We start from the raw sequence: 21,450 nt of genomic DNA, 5'->3' as shown, positions 1-21,450 counted from the left end.
ATCCAGTTGATCGGATTAAGACATCAGCCTTGGTTTGTGAGACTAAAATTGTTCATATTCTTTGATTCTTTTTCTAGATACTTCCATTAAGATATAATCAGCAATGTTTTAACTGATTAATATGCCAAAAAATCCATAGGGCACTATTATTTAATTATATATTTTGAATTATTCATATGTCCAGTAATAATCCATTTACTAATTTTATTATATTAGAAGTGGGTGATCTCAGAATATAATTACTGTCATGGGAAAATGCTCATGATTAAATCTTAATTGAACAAAGGATAATATCATCTTTAAAATTTTTTAATGTTTATTTATTTTTGAGAGAGAGAGACACAGAGCATGAATGGGGGGAGGGACAGAGGGAGAGGGAGATACAGAATCAGAAGCAGGCTCCAGGCTCCGAGCTGTCAACACAGAGCCCGATGCGGGGCTCGAACCCACAGACCACAAGATCATGACTGAGCTGAATTCGGATGCTTAACTGACTGAGCCCCTCATGCGCCCCTATGATAAAACCAGCTTAACAAGAGGATGGTAATTTTACTTTATATGTGTCAACAGATGTACACATATTTGAACATATGTGTAATACATACTACTAATAAAAACAATAGCAATATATGTATTGTGATTACAATAAGTTTTCATTTTATAATCTTCTGCACTTTAATAAAAATCTAAAATTAAAAGCAAATGAAAAGACATTTTGAAATACATATTTTTTTACCAACTCTAATACCCCAAATGGCAAATGGGGTTTTGTATTTGATTCTCTAGAAAACAATATACCCAAGAGATATAAAAGTCAAGTAATGTACGTATACTCCTGAAGAGAGACGATTTTAAATAGTTTTTTAAGGAGAAGAATTAAAAACCCAACATGAGAAGAATCTTCATGTTTGGATGAAATGGAGTAGAAAAGAAAGTTATTTTCAAGATTTTATCATTAATTAGTAAAACTTTTACTCACTATATGTCACCCACATATTTTTATAAATATTAGATATTGTTAGAAAAATTATGCATTCTACTGTATCAAACATTTTCACCATTTATTCTGTCTTTTTTATTTTATTCTATTACTAAAGGATTTTTTTTCTTGTAGAGATCTCTGCTATTGATGAAGTCTTAAGTTTAAATAAATAAATACTTTGAATCTCTATTATATGCGAGAATACATTCCTATAGTATTACAAGTTTAATTTAAATTCAGTAGCTTTTTCATTAAACATTTTTCATTAGAACTTTGAATTTTGAGACTCTACTTGAAAAAAAAAACTAGAAGGACAAATATAAAGTCATTGATTGCTTATATTACACAGGTATTTCAGTAGAATTCTTATACTAAAGAACTGAAAATAATCATGGTAAATCTATTACTTTAAAATTTACCCAGCATCAAAAGTGAACGTCTGCTAAAATAAATACTATGAACTGTACTTTAAGGAATAATATTCACTTTGAGTAAATGCTGGGGGAAATGATAAATATGTGTCCTTTTACTTCGACAATATTCCTTTGAATGTTAATGATGGAAACCCTTTAAAGGAAACTTAATTATTATGGCAGATCTGTTAAATTGAGATAAGGGTAATAAACAGCTGGTATTAATAGATATCTGTTTGGAACTAACTGATGACAAATAGAATTTGGTGTAACAGAAGTATCCATTTATTTTAAATATCACTCCTATTTTTTGAATCCCTTAATTTTATATATTTATTTTTAATATCATTAAATGTATCTAGAAACTAAAGCAGTAATGTTGTCTTGTGACTATCTCCTTAGACCATATATATATATATACATACACTAGGATATTCAAATATTTCTTTAAAAAATTGCTCTCTTCCTACTTTAAATGTCTTTAATGATAGGGTTTTTTTTTCCCAATCAAATGTTTGAAGATTGGTGAAGATCTTACATTAAAAGGTTTTATCCAAATTCTATTAACCTGTTATTTTTTAAAGCTCACAACCAAGTCCATTTTGGTGGCTAAAGTGGTGTTTTCCCGTGATGGATGCTGTAGGACCCTGTGAACAAAGTATATTTTCCCATGAAAATCAGTATTGAAGATTTACCAGAGGAAATCATTCCTATGGAAGCAAAAAACAACTCTCCAATTACTTTAGAGATTTGTGGCCAATATTATTTAACAGATGTGTGAGGACTAAGAGAGATCTTGGTTCTATAGATATACATCCACCTGAAGACTAATGACATCAGTGTGTGGGCACAGAAGGCAATATATCTACTGTGCAGCTGTTGATAAAACCCTGCCTCTACCATGTAGAGGGAAGAATTACAAAATTAGTTTTGCCTCAGGAGCCCACATTTCAGCTCATAATTTTCATGCACTTTTTTCAGGATTTGGATTCTATGTCCTTGCTACCTTGGTTATTCCCCATTGCTATGGATATAACTTTAAACGTATGCCATGTTGCTTTTAAAAACATATCCTTTGGGCTGCCTGGGTTGCTAAGTTGGTTGGGTGTCTGACCAGCTCAGGTCATGATCTCACAATTTGTGGGTTCGAGCCCCGAGTCAGGCTCAGTGCTGACAGCTCCAAGCCTGGAACCTGCTTTGGATTCTGTGCCTCCCTCTCTCTCTCCCCCTCCCCTGCTTGTGCTCTCTCTCTGTCTCTCTCAAAAATAAATAAATAAGAATAAACATTAAAAATAAAAATTAAAAGATTTATATCAGGCTGATTAGGCATTATACGTAAATGAGTTTTCTTAAATTTTATTTTTCTTGTACAATTTTTCAATTTTATTATCATCATATTTCAGATTAGCATATACATGACACATGCCCTATATATAACACACATAACTACTTCATTGATCTAATCTTAGTATGAATTAAAAGCCTAAAAGCTGAAAGTATTCAAAAAACATTCGGCAATGGGGCGCCTGGGAGGCTTAGTCGGTTAAGCTTCCGACTTTCGCTTAGGTCATGATCTCACAGTTCGTAGGTTCGAGCCCCGCGTTGGGCTCTGTGCTGACTGCCAGCTCAGAGCCTGGAGCCTGTTTCGGAGTCTGTATCTCCCTCTCTCAATGACCCTCCCCTGCTCACGCTGTCTCTCTCTCTCTCTCTCTCTCTCTTTCTCTCTCCTAGAAATAAATAAAACATTAAAAAAAAACTTCAAAAAATATTCGGCAAATAATTCTAAGTATTTTTTTGGAAAGGGGCACGTGGGTGGTTAAGTGTCTGAATTTGGCTCAGGTCATGATCTCATGGTTCATGGGCTTGAGCTCCTCATCAACCTGGCAGTGTGAAGCTTGCTTGGGATTCTCTCTCTCTCCCTGTCTCTCCGCCCCTCCTCAACTTACACTTTCTCTCTCTCTAAAAATAAATAAATAACTTGAAAAAAATTTTTAAAAATTCTAAGGTTTTGGGATGAGTGTTACAACAGGTAATGTAAGATGCTATAAAAGTAAAAAAAAAAAAAAGAGAGAGAGAGAGGAAAATGGGTTGTAGGGTAGGTGTGTCTGCACAGTATAGGAACTATTGGCTTCAGAAACTGATGAAATTTAGTTTTTAATATGTCAGGATTAATCATAGGTGAAAACATTATGTTTACCATTGCTAAATTATTAGCCAGGACTGTTAATGAAGGAAATGCATGGTGTTGAATCTCAATAGTTCGGGCATAATTCTCAGAAATGTTTGTAGCCACCTCTGCACCCTGGTCAGATATCCTCAGCTTTTAAGCTGCATTTTGGAATGAGAGGTCTTCTAAGATGTATTCAATTGAGCAACTGCAAACTCAAAATGATTTCATGCATAATTTCCTAATGGCCCTTCATCCACCTTAGGGCCTAAGGGTACTAAGCTCACTTCATTTACACCTTCTCTCCCATACTGCACTCCTCAGGTAAGAATGTATCCCCCATGGAATGCTTAGTATCCTTAATGAACAGTTAGGGGTAAAAGGCATTTCCTTAGTCTTGCTTCCCTAGAAATAGCCTGAGGAAGTCATATGTGCTAAACCTTTACTGAGGGAGAACGTTCAACCCCAAGGAAGGAAGAGTGAAAGGTAAAAAGAAGCAAGGCAGGACAGCAGAATGCAAATTCAAGGTGGCAAGTTGCCTGAGTCACTGAGCTGGCCTTGGCCTTGCTCTGAGAAACCTTGCTGGTGTTCAATCAAGTGTGATCCACCTGCAGAGCCTTATCAATGTCTGCATTTCCAAATAGTTCCTCTATTGAGGAAGTACAATCAAGTTGTAAGCTAGCTCCATCTTGGCCCTTGCCTCTTATTGGATAGTGTATGCGCCATGGGCATCAGTTGCTGCAGGTTCCTACTGAGTTACCATCAATGTAGGGGCAGCTGGTGGGCCCAGTGGGATCAGCTCCTGTCACATGGGCATGTAGAAGGCCATCTTGAAGTCCAGCCCTAGGCATTGTGGGTGACTAAAAAGGGGTAAGTGTGTTAAGCTGAGGCCCCTTGGGAAGTTCCTATGGTTCTGAATCTATGAAAACATTAAGAACTGGGAATGCTCTGGCCAGAAAGAAAGGCAAAAGAATGAGTCCTATAGGGTGATGGGGTTGGACTATGCAGGCAGAACCACGTAGATCAAGGGTGGCATATAATTGTGTCCAGTAACACTGCCCCATTTTATTATGATTGTATTATTCAGCTAACACCAAAGCAGATGTTTGGGGTTGTGCAAATGAATATCAGCTAATATTCTCTAATATCAGAAATCTAAGAACTTTAAGTTTTAGTTAGCAGTTTCTCAAGAAACAAAGTAGGCTATTTTATTGAAGTATCTCCTGACATCACATGCCAAAATAAAGTCTAGTTGTATAAAGCAAAAGTATGATTGTCAAAAATAGGCACACAGTGTAATGCCCAAACTTGCCCTTGGTTTTATTCTGAATTAAATTACTGACTCTGCAGTTGTGTGATTTCACTCTCTATGACCCATTTTCAATTGACACCTGTGTGTCTGACTTTCAGATTTTGGTGCATGAGGAAAAACAATGTAGGAAACAACAACGCGCTAACATGAAAAAGTACATCTAAGGGCTCAGAAATGTCAGCAGCTATAAAAAGGAAGAAAAAGTCGACTTAAGTGACATCCATGCCTGTCAGAACGACACTCTGTAACCCCTAATCATCGTCCTTCGTTCGTTGTCAGTAAATCTTCTTTGTGCTCAGCTTGATGTTGTCATGACTTTCAAGTCACCTACAAGCTTTGTCAAGTCTTTTCAGTGTGGCAGACACAATAGTTTTTCCTTTAGCTTTTCACAACCAACACTTTCAGGGAAAAAAATATTCTAGTTTTTCAACTTGCATGTGTCTGCATTCAAATATTTCAGGTCTCTATGAATTAAACACATGACTCCCAAATGAATTTTGTTTTCATCTATGAAAGTAAATGTCTGAAATGTGAAAGATGAGTGAAATATCTGCTGAATCAATTCAGATTTTCAGGGAAAGGTGTGTGTGTGTGTGTGTGTGTGTGTGTGAGAGAGAGAGAGAGAGAGAGAGAGAGCGAGCTGAAAGACTAACTCACAAAAATCAGAGAGGGTATTGGTTATACACACATTTAACTTCACAATTACTATGTTTTAATATTAAAATTTTTAAATGTTTATTCAATTTTGAGAGACAGAAAGGTCCAGAACATGAGTTGGGGAGGGGCAGAGTGAGGGAGACACAGGATCCAAAGCAGGCTCTAGACTCTGACCTGTCAGCACAGAGCCTGGCTCTGAGTTTGAACCCACGAGCCGTGAGATCATGACCTGAGCCGAAGTTGGATGCTCAACTGCCTGAGCCACCTAGGTGCTCCACTACATCTTTAATATTAAGTAATGTGGTAGATTATTGCTGGTTATCTGTCTCAAAAGCTGTTTACAATCTTCTTTTCTCAGTCATATCCCACTGGCAACACTACAAATGGTCGAGACTAACCACCTTCACATCCCTGCCCCAGCCCCCAGAATTGTCTTGGGACTGAGCTGAGGAATAGTCATGGGAATAAGAAGTGAGCAATAGTCCACTGAAGGGTTTCTGGGAAATTTTCTTTTAGCTTAATAAAAGGGAAGATATGTAACTGGTGCTACTTATCCTTCTTCCCTTTCTTTCCTGTTCCACACACTAAAGTGATGTTGAAGAACCATTGAAGCCCTTGTGTGACCATGAGGTGCAAATAAGGTAAAAGTCAACACTTTAAAGGTAGTGGACGGTAATAATGTGTACAGCTAGAAGGTGGGTTCTTGGTGGCTACCTTGAATCACTGAAACAAAGCCGGTAAATGTCACCATCCAGAATTCTTGTCAGCTGGGGACAAAACCCAATTATTTATTCCTTCAGTAGCCACCCTACAGGGTTTCTCTTATTTGTCATTGATACAAACATCTGGGAAAAATAATATTTCTCTTTCACATAATGTAATGTGAATTATATATTTTGAGATTCTCACACGTGCAACCACATATTCTTATTTTTTTAATGTTTTTTTTTAAAAATTTATTTCTGAGAGAGAGACAGCATGAACAGGGGAGGGTCAGAGTGAGAGGGAGACACAGATTCTGAAACAGGCTCCAGGCTCTGAGCTAGCTGTCAGCACAGAGCCCAATGCGGAGCTCGAACCCATGAACCATGAGATCATGACCTGAGTCGAAGTGAGACGCTCAACCAACTGAGCTACCCAGGTGCCCCAGATCATATTTTTTTTCAACGAACCTTTAAGGGTAGAAATACACAATTACCTATCCATCATCTACATGCACACACACGTAGGTAATACATTTCAAGTGACATATTTCATTCCAATAAAGGAAATACATGCTGAGAATATATATATGTGTATATAAATGTGTGTGTGTGTGCATGTAGATGATAGATAATTGTGTATTTCTAGCCTACACACACACACACACACACACACACACGTCTATATTAAAGAAGTTAGAAAAGAAGAAGAGATTCCTTTATGTGCTGTTAACCTTAGAAACGCCAAATGAAACTGTTTAGCAGTCAGAATTATTATAATAGTATAGTAGTAGAAGGTATTTGGAAAGGTTGGATTTATGAGACACTGGCATAAAGAGAGCTATGCATTTGACCTGTCTCCTCTGTTTCTTTTAAACATGAGAGAACTGTGGTGTAGACCTCTGGCTGGCCTCAAATCATAGCTGCTTAATGGTGTAGTCACTACCAGACATTCATTTTAACCCATTATGTTCAGTTTCATCAATTTTCTGCTACCCAAACAACTGTCTTCCAGAATCTCAAATGGCTATTCAACAAAACAAAAAGATGCCACCTCACATACAATAAGCAAATCGATTCTATTATTGATGGCTTATGGATTAAATCATTATATGTAGAATGCAACTTGAGAGAGGAAAAAAATGGCAAATGTCTCAGCATCACTTAAGAGCTGTGATGTTCAAAGCACTCTCTTCATTTAACCTTCACATTGACTGAAGCTAACTTAGTGCCTCTTTATGAGGAGGTATATGAAGCCCAAACCCTGTAACTCAGGCACAGAAGCTAGGACTTCATATAAAGGCTGATGACACCAAAGCCCATGCTTCTTTCTCATTGCAAGGACTCCTCTGCAAAAGCATCCATCTTGATTGCCTTTGATCAAACCACACAGTGTTTGGAAGTCATACTTTTTCCTCCATTTAGGTCTAGCTATATAGTCTTTTCTAGTACCTTAGTCTTCTGCATTTATTTTTACTACTGTATTGTGTGTGTGTGTGTGCGTGCGTGTGTGTGTGGATTTTTTGTAATCTAGTCAATTAATATCACAAATGTTCTGGAGTTAGATGAGATCAGCCTTAGAGACATTTGAAGAATGGTCTTGGAGACTTTCTGAAATCCAACCTCTTCTTAATGATTTCCATCCAGCCTTTGAATTCAGTGAGTTGGGGTTAATAATTTTGAAGTTTCCATTTATTTTAGGGCTATATCTAGACCTGCCCTATCTGGTAAGGCTCTATCTATTTCAACAATATGGACGTGTATATCTCCTGGAGCATTAAATCTTTAAAAAAAAAAAAGCTTTTAATTTATTTTTTAGAAAGAGAGAGAGAGAGAGAGACAGAGAGACAGAGTATGAGTGGAGAAGGGTCAGAGAGAGAGGGAGACACAGAAACTGAAGCAGACTTCAGACTCTGAGCTGTCAGCACGGAGCCCGACACAGAGCTTGAACTCACGGACCCTGAGATCATGACCTGAACTAAAGTCGGATGTTTAACCAACTGAGCCACCCAGGCACCCCAAAACTTTAAATAGTGCGGTATGATGCCAAAATATACGAATTCTTTTACTTTATTTAACATGCACATCAAATAAAACAAAACTTCTATGGATAATCATTATTTCATAAGAAAATAGGCGTTTAACTCCATAGATATAAAAGGAATATATATATTTGTGTATATATACACACATATATATAATTAATGCTTTGTTCTTAAAAGGTAAATTGAGATTTATGAAAAAGTCACTTATCCTGATCTAAACATTTTCATTTTATCTACCATGAGTGACAGCTTCCAAATTAAATGAGATTCATTGTTGTGATTAAGTCCTTTGACTTTTATCTCTTATATACATAGATACTATTATCTTTGCTTAAAAAGTCTTTATCCACTAATTTGCCTATTTTATTCTTATTCATTATTAATATATCAACTTTAGGAGATTATCCTCACATTTGTGTGTAGATACAGATTTAACCTCTCATAACACTTTTTCATGCCATCTGTGAATGTTGTTATTCCACATTTACTTGTGTGCTTATTTAATTGTTTCCTTTCCCCACTGGATTCTTTGCTCCACAAAGACAAAGACTATCTATTTTGCTCAAAACTAAAGTACCAATCCCCAGCAAATTGACACTATATTCCCTGAAAAATATTTGACTAAAATAAATGGATGATTAAATCCAGGAGCTTGCAACTATCTCCAAATTTTGTTAATANATATGATAAATATATATACATTTATATTATATAAATAATAATTGTATATAATATATTTATTATATTATATATAAATAAATATATATTTATATTATATATTTACATTATATATATTTATACCCACACACTTATGAATTCTTTTTTAAAATTTATTTATTTTTGAGAATGAGAAAATAGGGAAGAGGCACAGAGAGAGAGAGAGAGATAGAGAGAATCCCAGGAAGGCTCTGTCCTTCAGTGCAGAGCCTGATGTGGGGCCTGAACCCATGGACAATGAGATCATGACCTAAGCCTAAACCAAGAGTCAGATACTTAACTGACTAATCCCTCCAGGTGCTCCATTTATGAATTCTTTAAAATGAACATTTAAAAAAAAATACTTTTAGATTTATTGGCGATCATATGTGGAATTTAAGAAACAAAACAAAGAAAAAAAAAAGAGACAGATAAACAGAGTCTTAAATTCAGAGAACAAATGTGGTTGCCAGAGGGGATATAGGTAGAAGGATGGGGAAATAGAGAAAGGGGACTTTCTCCCTGCTCATGCTGTCTCTCTCTCTCTCTCAAAAATAAGCAAAACATTAAAAAAAAGATTCCCTTAGTTTTTATATAATATCCTTTTTCCTTTCCAGAATCTCACCCAGGATGAGTGAGATATATACACTATATATTACATTTATAGTCATCATTTCTCCTTAGCTACTCTTGGCTGTGACAGTTTCTCAAGCTTTCCTTGTTTTCATGACAAGTTTTGAGGAGTAATGGTCAAGTATTTTGTAGATACTTCAACTGACCTTTTTGATACTTTTCTCATGAAACAACAGATGTTATGGATTTGTGGGAGGAAGACCACAGAGGCGGTAAAGTGTCATTCTTACTACATCATCTCAAGGGTAGATACTATAAACATGACTGTAACTGTTAAAGTCAACTTTGATTGCTTGGCTGTGGTTATGGTTTTTAGGTGTCTCCATTTTAAAGTTAGACATCTTTCCCGTTTCCACTCTGTAAATAGCAGGGAAGTCACTTTTCATATTACGAACCAACATTAAGAAAGAAACATATCTTTAGTACTCTTGTATTTTTATCAGTTAACTAATATCCACAACATTTTATTGAATTTCCATCGTATGATATTCTTCTAAAAAGTGTGGGGTAAAATATTAACCTTATATGAATGTCAATATAGTACTGCTCTTTAACATTATACATTATATACATTACAGGCCATGGTAGTTAACAGCTCAAGAAATTTCTTGAATCTCATTGTAGCCTAGTAAGGAAGGCAAGAGCAATGACAAATCAATCTTTGAAAAGTTAAGAAACTAAGGAACCAAATGTTTTCTTAAATGGTTTAACATAGGTCGCTCCCACAACTTGGAGTATTTAGTAATTGGTGCAACCAAATCAAGAACCAGGTTTTCTGACTCACAAGTGTGTTTAGATGTAAAACACATACTTAAACTTTGAATTTTTTTCACTACCGCTAATGTCGTATGTAATATAGTTAATGAGAAAACACAAATCTTGATCAATCATTATAATAAAATGTAATGTCGAATGTTTTCAGTATATGATTACAAGTAAATGAATACTGAAAACTCAGTAAATACATGTCAATATTATAATGAAACTTTAAGAAACTTGAGTTCATGGTAATGTCAGTAATGAAAACTTGAATATATAATTAAAACTCTAGTTATTCTAGAGGGCTTCAATGTCCATCCAGGGGCAGTGACCAGGATGGGAAGCCCGGGGAGGGAGGCACCAGTGATATTTCTATTGAAAAAGAAACAAAAACAGCCTGTGGCATATATACTTGTCCTTTTATATCTGAAGAGTTGCCAAGTAAAAGAGAAATTTCAATTATTGTGTGTCTTTCCCAAGAAAGACCTACTACGAATGGATGAAAGCTACGGGAGAGAGATTTTCTTCAGCCTAAGGAAAATCTGATACTGAGTTATCATAGATTTAGTTGCCACATTGTGAAGTCATGGCTTTCTTGTCATTGAAAGATTTCCAGCAGAGAGTCATCCGAAGAGACTTTTGCCACAGATGTTTCATACTTGGGCCGGAGATGGGGCTAGATGATCTCTGCGGTCTCTTCTAACGAGAAGGTTTGAGGAACACATGTAAAAATGTTGATAAGAGAATCACAGCTGTTGGGCAATGTAGATATTTTCAAAGGTATTTGCTTTGATCTCCAATCAGATACATGCATTACGGTCATTTTTTCCTGACCCTCTGGTCCCCTGCACATTTTTACTCTTGCCTCTTAGAAAGTCATTCAGTGAGTTAGATGAAGAAGGTTTTTTCCAAAACAGAAAAAAATAAACACATTTGTTTATCAGACACCTATGAGGAGAGGTGGAGATTTCTGAGGGACAGGGAAATACGGCCTGATAATAGTCAGTCCACAGAAATCGTCTATGCCAGAACACAGCACTGCCAGAACCTCTTCTCCATAACTGTTCTAAAAGCAGATAATGATTCCAAAGTTTTAGGATGTAATGAGTCGTATTTAACGAGTTAAAGAATTTAAAAAGAAGTTCTCACCACAGTACTATTTCCCTTTTCCCTCTTTTTTTCACCTCCATTTTCTCAGTAATCTTTTCTGGGCACAACTACTGATTGATTGATTGATTGATTGATTGACTCATTCATTCACTTCATATTTGTTCTGCAGGAGTCTGCTAAGTTCGGAAGCTGGACAGACATAAGACATAGGTGCTGCCCTGTTTGATCAGGAGCAAGTCAGGTAGAACACACCAGCTCCTTCCTCAAGGCCGCTGTCATTCCCTGCGTCAGCCAGCACCCTCACGTCACACTTTCCCAGTTACTCCCTGTGACTCCAGTCCTGACCTCTAAGAGACCGGGCCAGTTACCCTTGCTCTTCTGGTTCCTGCAACTCTCACGGCCTTCAGGTGATTTCTTCTGCCTCATTTTCTGTAGTATTTGAAGGCTTTTAGCCATGCCTGTCAAGGTCTTGAGAAAAATAGACCCTGTTCCCAACTCCAAAGACAGTCTTTGCTCCAAAGACAGTACATTTCATCTCAACGATTATGATTATTTTTGTTGTGATATTACTATACATTAGCTGCTTTAAATTTTTTCTAATGTTTATTTAATTTTGACACACACACACACACACACAGACACACACACACACACACACAGAATGCAAGTGGTGGGGGAGGGGCAGAGAGTAAGAGGGAACACACAGTACAAAGCAGGCTCCAGGCTCTGAGCTGTCAGTACAGAGCCCAATGTGGGGCTCAGACTCATGAATGGTGAGATCATGACCTGAGCTGAAGTGGGACACTTAACCAACTGTACCACCCAGGCGTCCCCATGTTAGCTGCTTTTAAAGGACGTAGGCCCTCAAATGCTAATATATACTGTTTTGCTCTTGGATTAATTAATAATATGCATATTAGATTGCTTTTCTGATATATACAAGTGCATTTTATAGCTATTTGGAAAAAGCTAAATGTGATAAGACTAGAGGTATGCTTTTCAGATTAAATGGTGAGATTTAGATGAGGTGAAAAGAAATGTAATGAGTTTATCTAGATGCTGAGTTAGTTTTCTATTGTTGCAAGCACAAATTACCACAAACTCAGTGGCTTGAAAACAAAACACTACTCTCTTATATTACAGTTCTATAGGTCAGAGGTCCTAAACGGGTCACACTGGTGTAAAATCAAAGTGCTGCCAGGGATGTGTTCCTTTCTAGAAGCTCTGGAGGAGAAACATCCCCTTGTCTCTGGCAGCTTCTACTGGCCTCCTGGATTTCTTCAAGTTCTGGTCTCTTTCTGCATCTTCAGGGCCAGCCATGTCAGACCTACTCCTCAGGCTGTTATTTCCATAATTCTCTCTTTTTGCCTTCTTCCACTTTAAAGACACTAGTGATTACATTGGACATACCTGGATAATCCAGCGTGATCAATTGATTTGAAAGTCAGCTGATTAGCAAAATTAATTCCAGCTACAACCTTAACTCTTTTCTATGTGACATAACACACTCACAGGTTCTAGAAATTAGGACGCAGACATTTGAGGAGGCCATTATTCTGTCCAGCACAGATGCATAGAGTAAATATCTGATAAAACAAAACCAAGTTTAAGTGCTGGTTTTGAGCTATAGACTAAATTATATTTTAAATTTTATTTTTAGTTACTGTTTATAACTTATAAATTAAAAATTAAGAATATTTAAAATGAATGCATGGTTAACCCTTTTTTGTGGGGCAGTTAACATTTTAAGGATATATATGGAATTGATACTGGACAGTGAGAATCTAAGAACTATTTTGGCCTTAAAGAATTGCAGTGAGAGACGCTGATAGGTTTTAATAGCAGATAACTACAGTTTGCTCCCGTCCTGGGGTGTTGTTGGGGAGGCATCCCAAATTCACTTAGTGCTCACTGAGTGGTTTAATGGGAGATTTCCACCTGTGTGTGATGGGAAAACATGATAATGACCCTTTACAGGCTAAAATGAAGAGCTGCATGAGTCAGTTACTTTCCTCTTGTGATCTCACAGTCTGTAATATTTCTTTCCTTTTTTTAAAATAAATATGCGTTAACTATTCTGTGGTTCTAGCTCTGTAATTGTCCTTTTTTTTTCTCTTCAATCTCAGATGATAGCTACTGTTGATTCCATGTGACATTGACATTTGCATTTACTTCCTTTACCTAGTGAATTAAATACTTATTATTACGAAGCAACCACCTCCATCTTTGGTAATGTATTTGCCATAAAGTTCACCTTACCTGATAGCATCAAAGCTCCCACACCTATCTTTAATTATTGTTGGCACTGTATTCTTCTATACTCTTACTTTTCTCTTGCTAATATCTTGATTTTATACTTTCTCTTATAAGAAATACATAAATGTTACTTTTACTGATATTATTGTTGTCCAGTTGACAATCTTTATATATAACTAGACAGTTTGGTCCATTTAACTCTGTTGTAAATACTTGATATAGTTGGGCTTAAATCACCATCCTACTTTGTGCTTTCTGCCTGTCTGACTTTTCTATTTTATTTTTCTTTTCTTTCCTTTTCTGTGGAGTTCTTTTACTGTATTTTAACAGGCTCCTCTAGAGTCTCCAGATGCAGCCCTGATGACACTCTTATTTTGGACTTCTGACCTCCAGAACTGTGAGAAATTAATTTTTTTTCATTTGAAGCTACCAAATTTGTAGTTATTTGTTACAGGGGCTCTAGGAAACAGATGTCATTTGTTACCACTGGGTAACGTGTAACTCCAACACTTAGTGACTTAACAAAACATTCAGTATCTTATATTTTCTGGAGTTATCCAGGTGATGTTAGCTGGGTCCTCCCCCTCTGGGTTTCTCACAAGGTTGTAATCAGGTCAATCGAAACTGCAGTCTCTTCTGAAATTCTTACAGGGAAGCATCTGCTTCTCAACTCACTATCCAGCCTGCACATCAAGGCAGAGGGTTGTACAAGGCAGGAAGTAGAGAAAATAAGGTTGGAAGTAGAGAAAACAGAGAGCCATCTTTTAAAGGCTGCTAGGTGGCCCCCCATCACTCACATTCCTTCTACGTGCAAAATACATTCCCTCCCCAGAAAGGTTCTCAAGAGTTTCACTCCATTACAATATCACCATATTTTAGGATCTTCAGTATTTAATATGGCTCGACCATGGAAATAAAAATTAATAACTTTCTACAGACACCTGATCATGTATTCGATAAAATAATAAAAGGTAGAAAAAGGAATTTAAGAAGTATTAACTTGAAGCAAGTACTGTTTTTTACAATTCACGAGTTTTATGTTTACAAATCTCTTCAAGTCTACTTTACCCAAAATAATAGCAAATGCCCAAAGCGAGCCAGTTTTGGCCTTTCTGGAACCCAACCCAGTAAACCGTAGCCTCTGCCATTCCTTCCTTTCCAGTGTGTGAGCATAAAAGTTAAGTAGAATGAATGGGCTCCTGTGCAAGCACAGATTTAAGACAGGTCCCTGAAGCATCTTCTTGTGCTAAATGCACTGTAAATATTTTGGAGTCACCTTGAATACTGCTAAATTGAAATAGAAAGTGTTGTCTACATATTTTGAACTATTATATTCAATGACCTTCTGAAAAAAGAACATTTTCAGATAGCAAATACAATGGGATTTCCACATAAAGCAGATATGAAAATCTTCCTATTTAACAATTTTTATTGCTGGAAATCAGTGACCAAAGAATTAGTAAATGGTTAGCACAGTGCTCTAGTAATTCCAGCATAGAGTTTGTTTGTTTGCTTTCCTCTAACCTTCTCCTACATATATTCTCCAATTAGTCCCATTACTCAAATGATCCATTATTAAAAAGTTTCTATAATAAGATTTTAATATTTCTCTTTTTTCCTTCTAATCATTATGAGTACATATGTCTTTATATTATTTCAATAGCATGATTTTTACTTTTACTTCTTAACATAATATTCATATGCATTTTCCAGTTGGTCTTTTTTTTTCAAATTTATGTTTATGCAGGCTAATTTCTTGAATGAAATTTCCTCAGATATCTATCAGTATTTTCCTTTTTGCACCTATTAATAGCAGACAACTTATCCAGATTTTACTTACATAAGCTTACATACCCTTGAAGCATTTGCAGATACAGAAACAAAATACTTCTATATCCTTCTGCCAGGTATATTTCTGTCTTTTCCAAAGTAAAAATTTCAGAGAACTGGAATGATCCGGCTATGCTGAAGAAAACCCTTCCAGCTCCTCTCAATTTGTACCATTTCTTTCTTCATAGGAACCAACCACATCAATTGTATCACCAGGGGAGCCATTGTGTTTCACGGAAGCCAACCTAGCTTTCACATATAATTATTATGCCTAATGACCTTTCTACATGTATGTTGCACCATAGAAACGTAAGAGTTCATTGCCAACAGTAGTACTTTAGCATGAGAACAGTTACAAGACCAAAAGGACATGCAGTTGGAACATAATCAAGAGAATGTGTAAGGCGAACGAAATTAATACAGCGACATTATCATGCTAGACACATGGATCACTCAGCATAGGGTGAGAAAGTCATCTCTCACAGCACGTACTTATCACAAGGGTGAAAAACAAGCAATAAAATCTGGCTTGTAATTCTCTATTCCTACAGAGAATAGAGACATTTGCATCTTCCTTTTCTTTTCATATGCTTGTCTTCTGGGTCACAGCATTCTAACTAAATGTAACATTCCGAAGAAAAAGCTTTCTTAAGAATGTTCCTGGGATTTGGGGTCATTGCAAATTTGGATCTAGTTAGAGAAACACTTTGGATTGAAAATTGAACATTCTGTTCTTTTAAAAATACTTTGTTCTCATAAACATAGGATCTTGGCTCATTTTTAGGCACTCTAGTGAAATAGAAAGTCAGCATTTTATCCCTAAAAACATTCCAAAAATGATGTAAGGGACAAATTGAGGCATGATCCTCAGAAAAGCACTGCATTTTTTTTAGCCAGTCTGAAATCTCTTGTCATCTTCTGCAACTCAGATATGATGAAACCAACAGATTGGCAAAGACTGGGTATTGTGGGGGTCACTCTTGCAACAGCCAGATATGTCCAGGCCAGGCCTCCCTGCTGAGCAATGTCCCTGAGTAAGGCTTGCTGTACTTGCTCCCATTTAGGCACCATAAAAAAAAAATCACCTTGCTTCATTAACACTACAATGAGACATAGTTTTCACACATACCAAGTAACCAAATTTAAAAGACAGAATGATGATGAGTGTTGAGGTGATCTATAGGAAGAGATCTGTGGTCATGAAGTGAAAAGGGCAAACTGGACAGCCATCTGAAAACCGTTCGGCATTGCCAGGAAATGCTGAACATGTACATGTCCCATCCCTATCAGTGTCACTCCCAGATAATCCATCCAACATGCACCAGGGAGACATGTGCATGGCCACACTCCTTCCGAGATTTCAAAGCAAAATCCATGCAAAGATAATTGGGTCTGGAGGGCTATTTGTGTGAGGAGAGTTTTGTATGCCCATGAGTTCGAAAAAGAGTTACATATTTCTGCTTCGCCATTTACATAGTTGGCCTCTGAATTTTCCGTAGGACTGAAGGGCTTCAACATGGCATAGAAGAGTTGTGTTCAGAGGAGCATATAAAGACAAAAGTTTGGAGTTACCTGGTATTGTTTTTGCAATAGAATTTGGTTAAGATCAAATAATCTTTAATGACCTACATCAGTACTCAATGAAATGAGAGTTTATAGTTTTGCATATTTTGATAGACTCTACTGCTAGACTTAAGTGGGGGGAAGGACTGATTAGGTCATGAAAGAATAGTGATGAAAAGATAGAGATAATGAAGAGATCAGAATAGAGAAAGAAAAGTTGGAGTAGAAAAATAAAGAAAAAGTAGAGAAGCCATTCTTGGTAATATAGACATGGTGCTAAGTGGAGATGTTGCTGGATCCTAAAATGCATCTTCTGACCATTCTTGTGTCAGAATCATCCCAAATGGGTACTTCAGTCTTCATGCTGACTCTTTCACCCTCCCTTCTCACCCCTTGAAACGGTTCCAGCTGCAATTCTAAAATCACTAAAGGAAACTCAGTAATGCTATCTCGAAATTCAGTACTGTTTTAATTCAGAATACTTTTACTTATATATACATATGTTTAGTGATTGCATGCTAAATATCTATTTTCACTTACTTAACTCATGTTGATGCTTATGATGTTTGCGAATAACAACTTAAATGTGAAAGTATTCTTGAACTGGATATATTGGGCTAAAACTCTCAAGATAAAGTAATTTTCTTTAAATAAGTATTCCTGAATAGCTTTCATGATGGATATAAAGTGTCTCACTTCAGATAAACACCAAGTAGTTGCTGTAAAGTTGCATATATACTGAAGACATTTACCACAGTTGAGAAACTCTATGGCCAGATATTCCTTGAATTACTACTTACATTGTGCTTTGTGAGGTTTGAAATATTAGTTGCTATTGCTTGTAGCCAGTCAATACAGTCTTCAGCGGAGAGGCACTGAATAATCCCACTGCAGACCCCATCCACAGCAACGACTTGAAAAGCATTCTGCCTGCAGACATGTCAGAACAAATCAGATCAAAACATCATCTCATTTATCTGTTTGCAACTTGACATAGAATCTGTGGAAAGGTCTTCTCTTCCACAATACAAATAGAGCTTCAAATTCATATTTGCTTATTTCTCTTTAAAAATATCTCTGTTTTTAAATGGAGCACCAAGTAGGAACCCAGATGACATATTTTGAATTAGTAGAAAGTTATCTTGAGATTCATATATATTTGGAGAAAACTTGAGTTGTAAAATATATGTTATATAAATGGAAGAATATTTAAGACATGTTATGATTCTTTTCCCAGTTTACCATCAAAATGTACATAGAAGTTTATCTATTACTTTGGCTGACATCATCTCTTCTTCACATTTTTCAATGCATTTTCTGGTTTACAATGGAAAGATCATAGAAAAGATACACAGATATTAAGTATCATATTAAAAAAATAACCTGACATCACAAGCTGCATGATTTTGCTAGTTGTAAACCATGTTCAGCCCCCGTTTATTCCTCTTCTCAAAGATGATTTGGACAAGAGGTTCATAGTTCCACCTCAAGTCTAAACTTTCTCTGAATTTATGTACATGTCATGCATTTGATAACAAACAACCAGACTTCTCTTTAAAACCCAGTGAGCAGTATAAATATCCTTATGGGCTTTTTGTTGATTTGTTGTCATTGTTGTTAGAGGAAATTAAATGATGCCATCCTAAACTGTATACCAAAGCCCTATAGAATTCAAAATTGCTCCCTACAGCTTTAATGATTTTTTTTCTGTATCAAATTCTTGCATATTTATCTATGAGCTTAACAGACAGGAATTGATAAAAATTTAAAATGAATGGAAGCTAGCCAAATGGCTTGGGCTTGAGAATTACCATGTTGTGTAATATGATACACTTTGGGAAATGTACAAGCTATATTTAAATCTCAGCCAATTATGAAGAAATAGAAAAGTTCTGTAGTTCAGCATTCAAAGGCCTTGCAAATTATATACATTTATATATTTTTCTTTTAATAAATACCTTTTCTGTTTTCTGACACTTGTAACTAGGTATTTATGGGTAGTAGGTATGATTTCACTTTCTTAAACAAAGAAAGGACAGAGCATAGGACATAGATCTGGCTCAATTCAGTACCTGGGTCACCTTGCCTTCCTATGACTCTTGTTCATATCTCAGAACTGTGCACAAGCTACAGCTTTTGATTCTAAGGCACTCTGCATCCAAGTTACTGATATTTTTAGAGAAATATGCTCTCATACCCTTGACCAAGCACTTTCAACTGAAACAAGGAAGTGTTCCAATATACTTTATTTTTTGTTTTCTCTTAAAAATACCTGAAAAGACTTTAGAAAGTACAACTATTATCTGTCTCTTTGGAGTAATGTTCTTTTGAATTTGTGACAAGAAAAAATATGCAGGGCACGAAAAGAATATTATAACCTCACATGTCTTTCATTGCTTTAATTTTGATATTCTGCAGTGAAGAAGACGTTTAAAATATCTAGAAAGCTCAACCATCCGTGGAAAATGAGAACTGATTTGCATTTAGTAATATATATTACTTTCTGCTCTCTGATTATCATAACCATTGCTTCATGTACCAAAAATTAAAGCATATCTTGAACGTATTTGTCCTCTCTGCTTTAAATGAATCATGGCAGCTTTTGATATTTTTAGCTGATTAAAGTTAATACGCTTAGATCAAATCTGCAGTCTGTCTAATCATATGTTACATAGTCCCTAGAAAGAATAATTCTGAGGGCCTAATCTTTATAAATGCAAGCTTATATGTTAACATATATATTACTTTTTACATTCTGTTTCAACTTTTTGGATTGATTTAATGGAAACCCTTTCAAGAATATAAGTATTTGAGCACTTTCTTTGCTTACATATGACCTCTTCCAAAATAGCCTGATCATAAAATTATAGTGTGAGTCATATTCCTGCCTCTGTTATTCAAATAATGAGAATATTAACAAATTAGTTCACTTAGTTGTGATACAATTTCCTCTATAGGAAAATGAGAATCATGTACTTTACAGATTTACCAAGTATTTATGGAGTAACTAGTGAGATCGAGATGATTTTCATATACCCCTGAAACTATGAATAATTTTCCTGTGAATAATCCATTAATATGTGATTCTGACTGCAATATTTGAGAATGTTTACTGGACTTATTGCTTCATCAGCACTTAGGAAGAACTACAGTGCTTTCGCTTTTATTTTTAGCTTCTAGAAAATACATTTCTTTGACTAAAGATAATCAGGAGAAAAAACTTTTTTTTGTTTCATCTTATTTGGTGGTATACGTTTTGAAATCAATAGACTGCATTAACCGCCTACTTGGTATTGTGAATCATTAAACTTGAACAATATTTGTAGTAGTCTTGAGGATACCCAGAAATAATTATGATCCTTAGTCTACCCTCATGCATGTACACACGTGCTGAAAAAATTACAATATTGAGGTGAGATAACCTGAAGTTTTACATTCAGATTAATTTGTCCACTCTTTGCTCAACTTTTTTATATTTTTTGAAGAATTCTGGGTCATTGCTCTGGCAATGAAAAGTATTCTCAAACTTTGCTGAATTTGAATGCAGGTTTTGCTTTCTTTTTTTTTATATATATATATATACAAGCTTCGTTTTCCTTGTATGAACAATATTCTACTGACTACAAAGTTTATACATAATTTTCAATATAACTTACACATACATATAAATTTACACACATGTCTGATTAACACTGTGAATAGTTCACATTTTAATTCACTGCTGATTTAATACCTCATGAGGGCACACATAGGAAGACATTAAATTTGTGAGGAGGGAACAGTAGAAAGCAGAGAGGGAAGGCACTTCTAGCACGAAGAACGAGAATCACAGGCACCAAAATGTAGCAGTTTGGAGCAGCTGGATTGCCACATCCAGGTGCAAGATGGCAGAAGATCAGCATGGAGTAGTAGACAGGCTCAGAGCTGGGGGGTTTTGTAAGCCACACAGGGGCCTCAAAGTCCCCAAGGACTTGACTTTCTATGGAGGGCTGTCAGTAATATGACTGCTAAACTGGGAGATGATATGGAACTGAAATAAGGTGTTCAACAGAATGAAAAATAAAACAATTATCTCAAGGGGTTTATAGAGGCATTAGAAAGAATATGACACCCTTTTTAAAGATAGAATTTGAGGAAGGGAGTAGAGTCAAAATTACTTCAAGGTTTTGGATCTCACTGGTTGAAGCTTTTCAATGGAGAAGAGAAGGGAAAGCATTTAGGTGGGAGATAGTTCATCCAAAACCAAATAGTAACATGTGGAGAGAAATGTGGGCTATTTGACTTAGACAATGTGCACTGGGGAAGTGGCAGGTCGTGAATCTGTTG

General features: G+C 36.1%; 1 protein-coding gene across 2 annotated transcripts in view; it reads right to left on the bottom strand.

The window, feature by feature from the left end:
• The window catches only part of SNTG1 (syntrophin gamma 1), a 319,485-nt gene that overhangs the window by 157,476 nt on the left and 140,559 nt on the right, over positions 1-21,450 (bottom strand). For both annotated transcript variants that reach the window (XM_077762285.1, XM_077762287.1), the window contains exon 10: positions 17,925-18,054. In XM_077762285.1, coding sequence (XP_077618411.1) covers positions 17,925-18,054 — 130 coding nt within the window. The remainder of the gene's footprint in view (positions 1-17,924; positions 18,055-21,450) is intronic.

This window comes from Crocuta crocuta, unplaced genomic scaffold (genome assembly GCF_008692635.1).
Source record: "Crocuta crocuta isolate KB4526 unplaced genomic scaffold, BGI_CrCroc_1.0 scaffold402, whole genome shotgun sequence".
Classification (NCBI taxonomy): Eukaryota; Metazoa; Chordata; class Mammalia; order Carnivora; family Hyaenidae; genus Crocuta; species Crocuta crocuta.
This window is presented reverse-complemented; position numbering and strand designations above follow the sequence as displayed.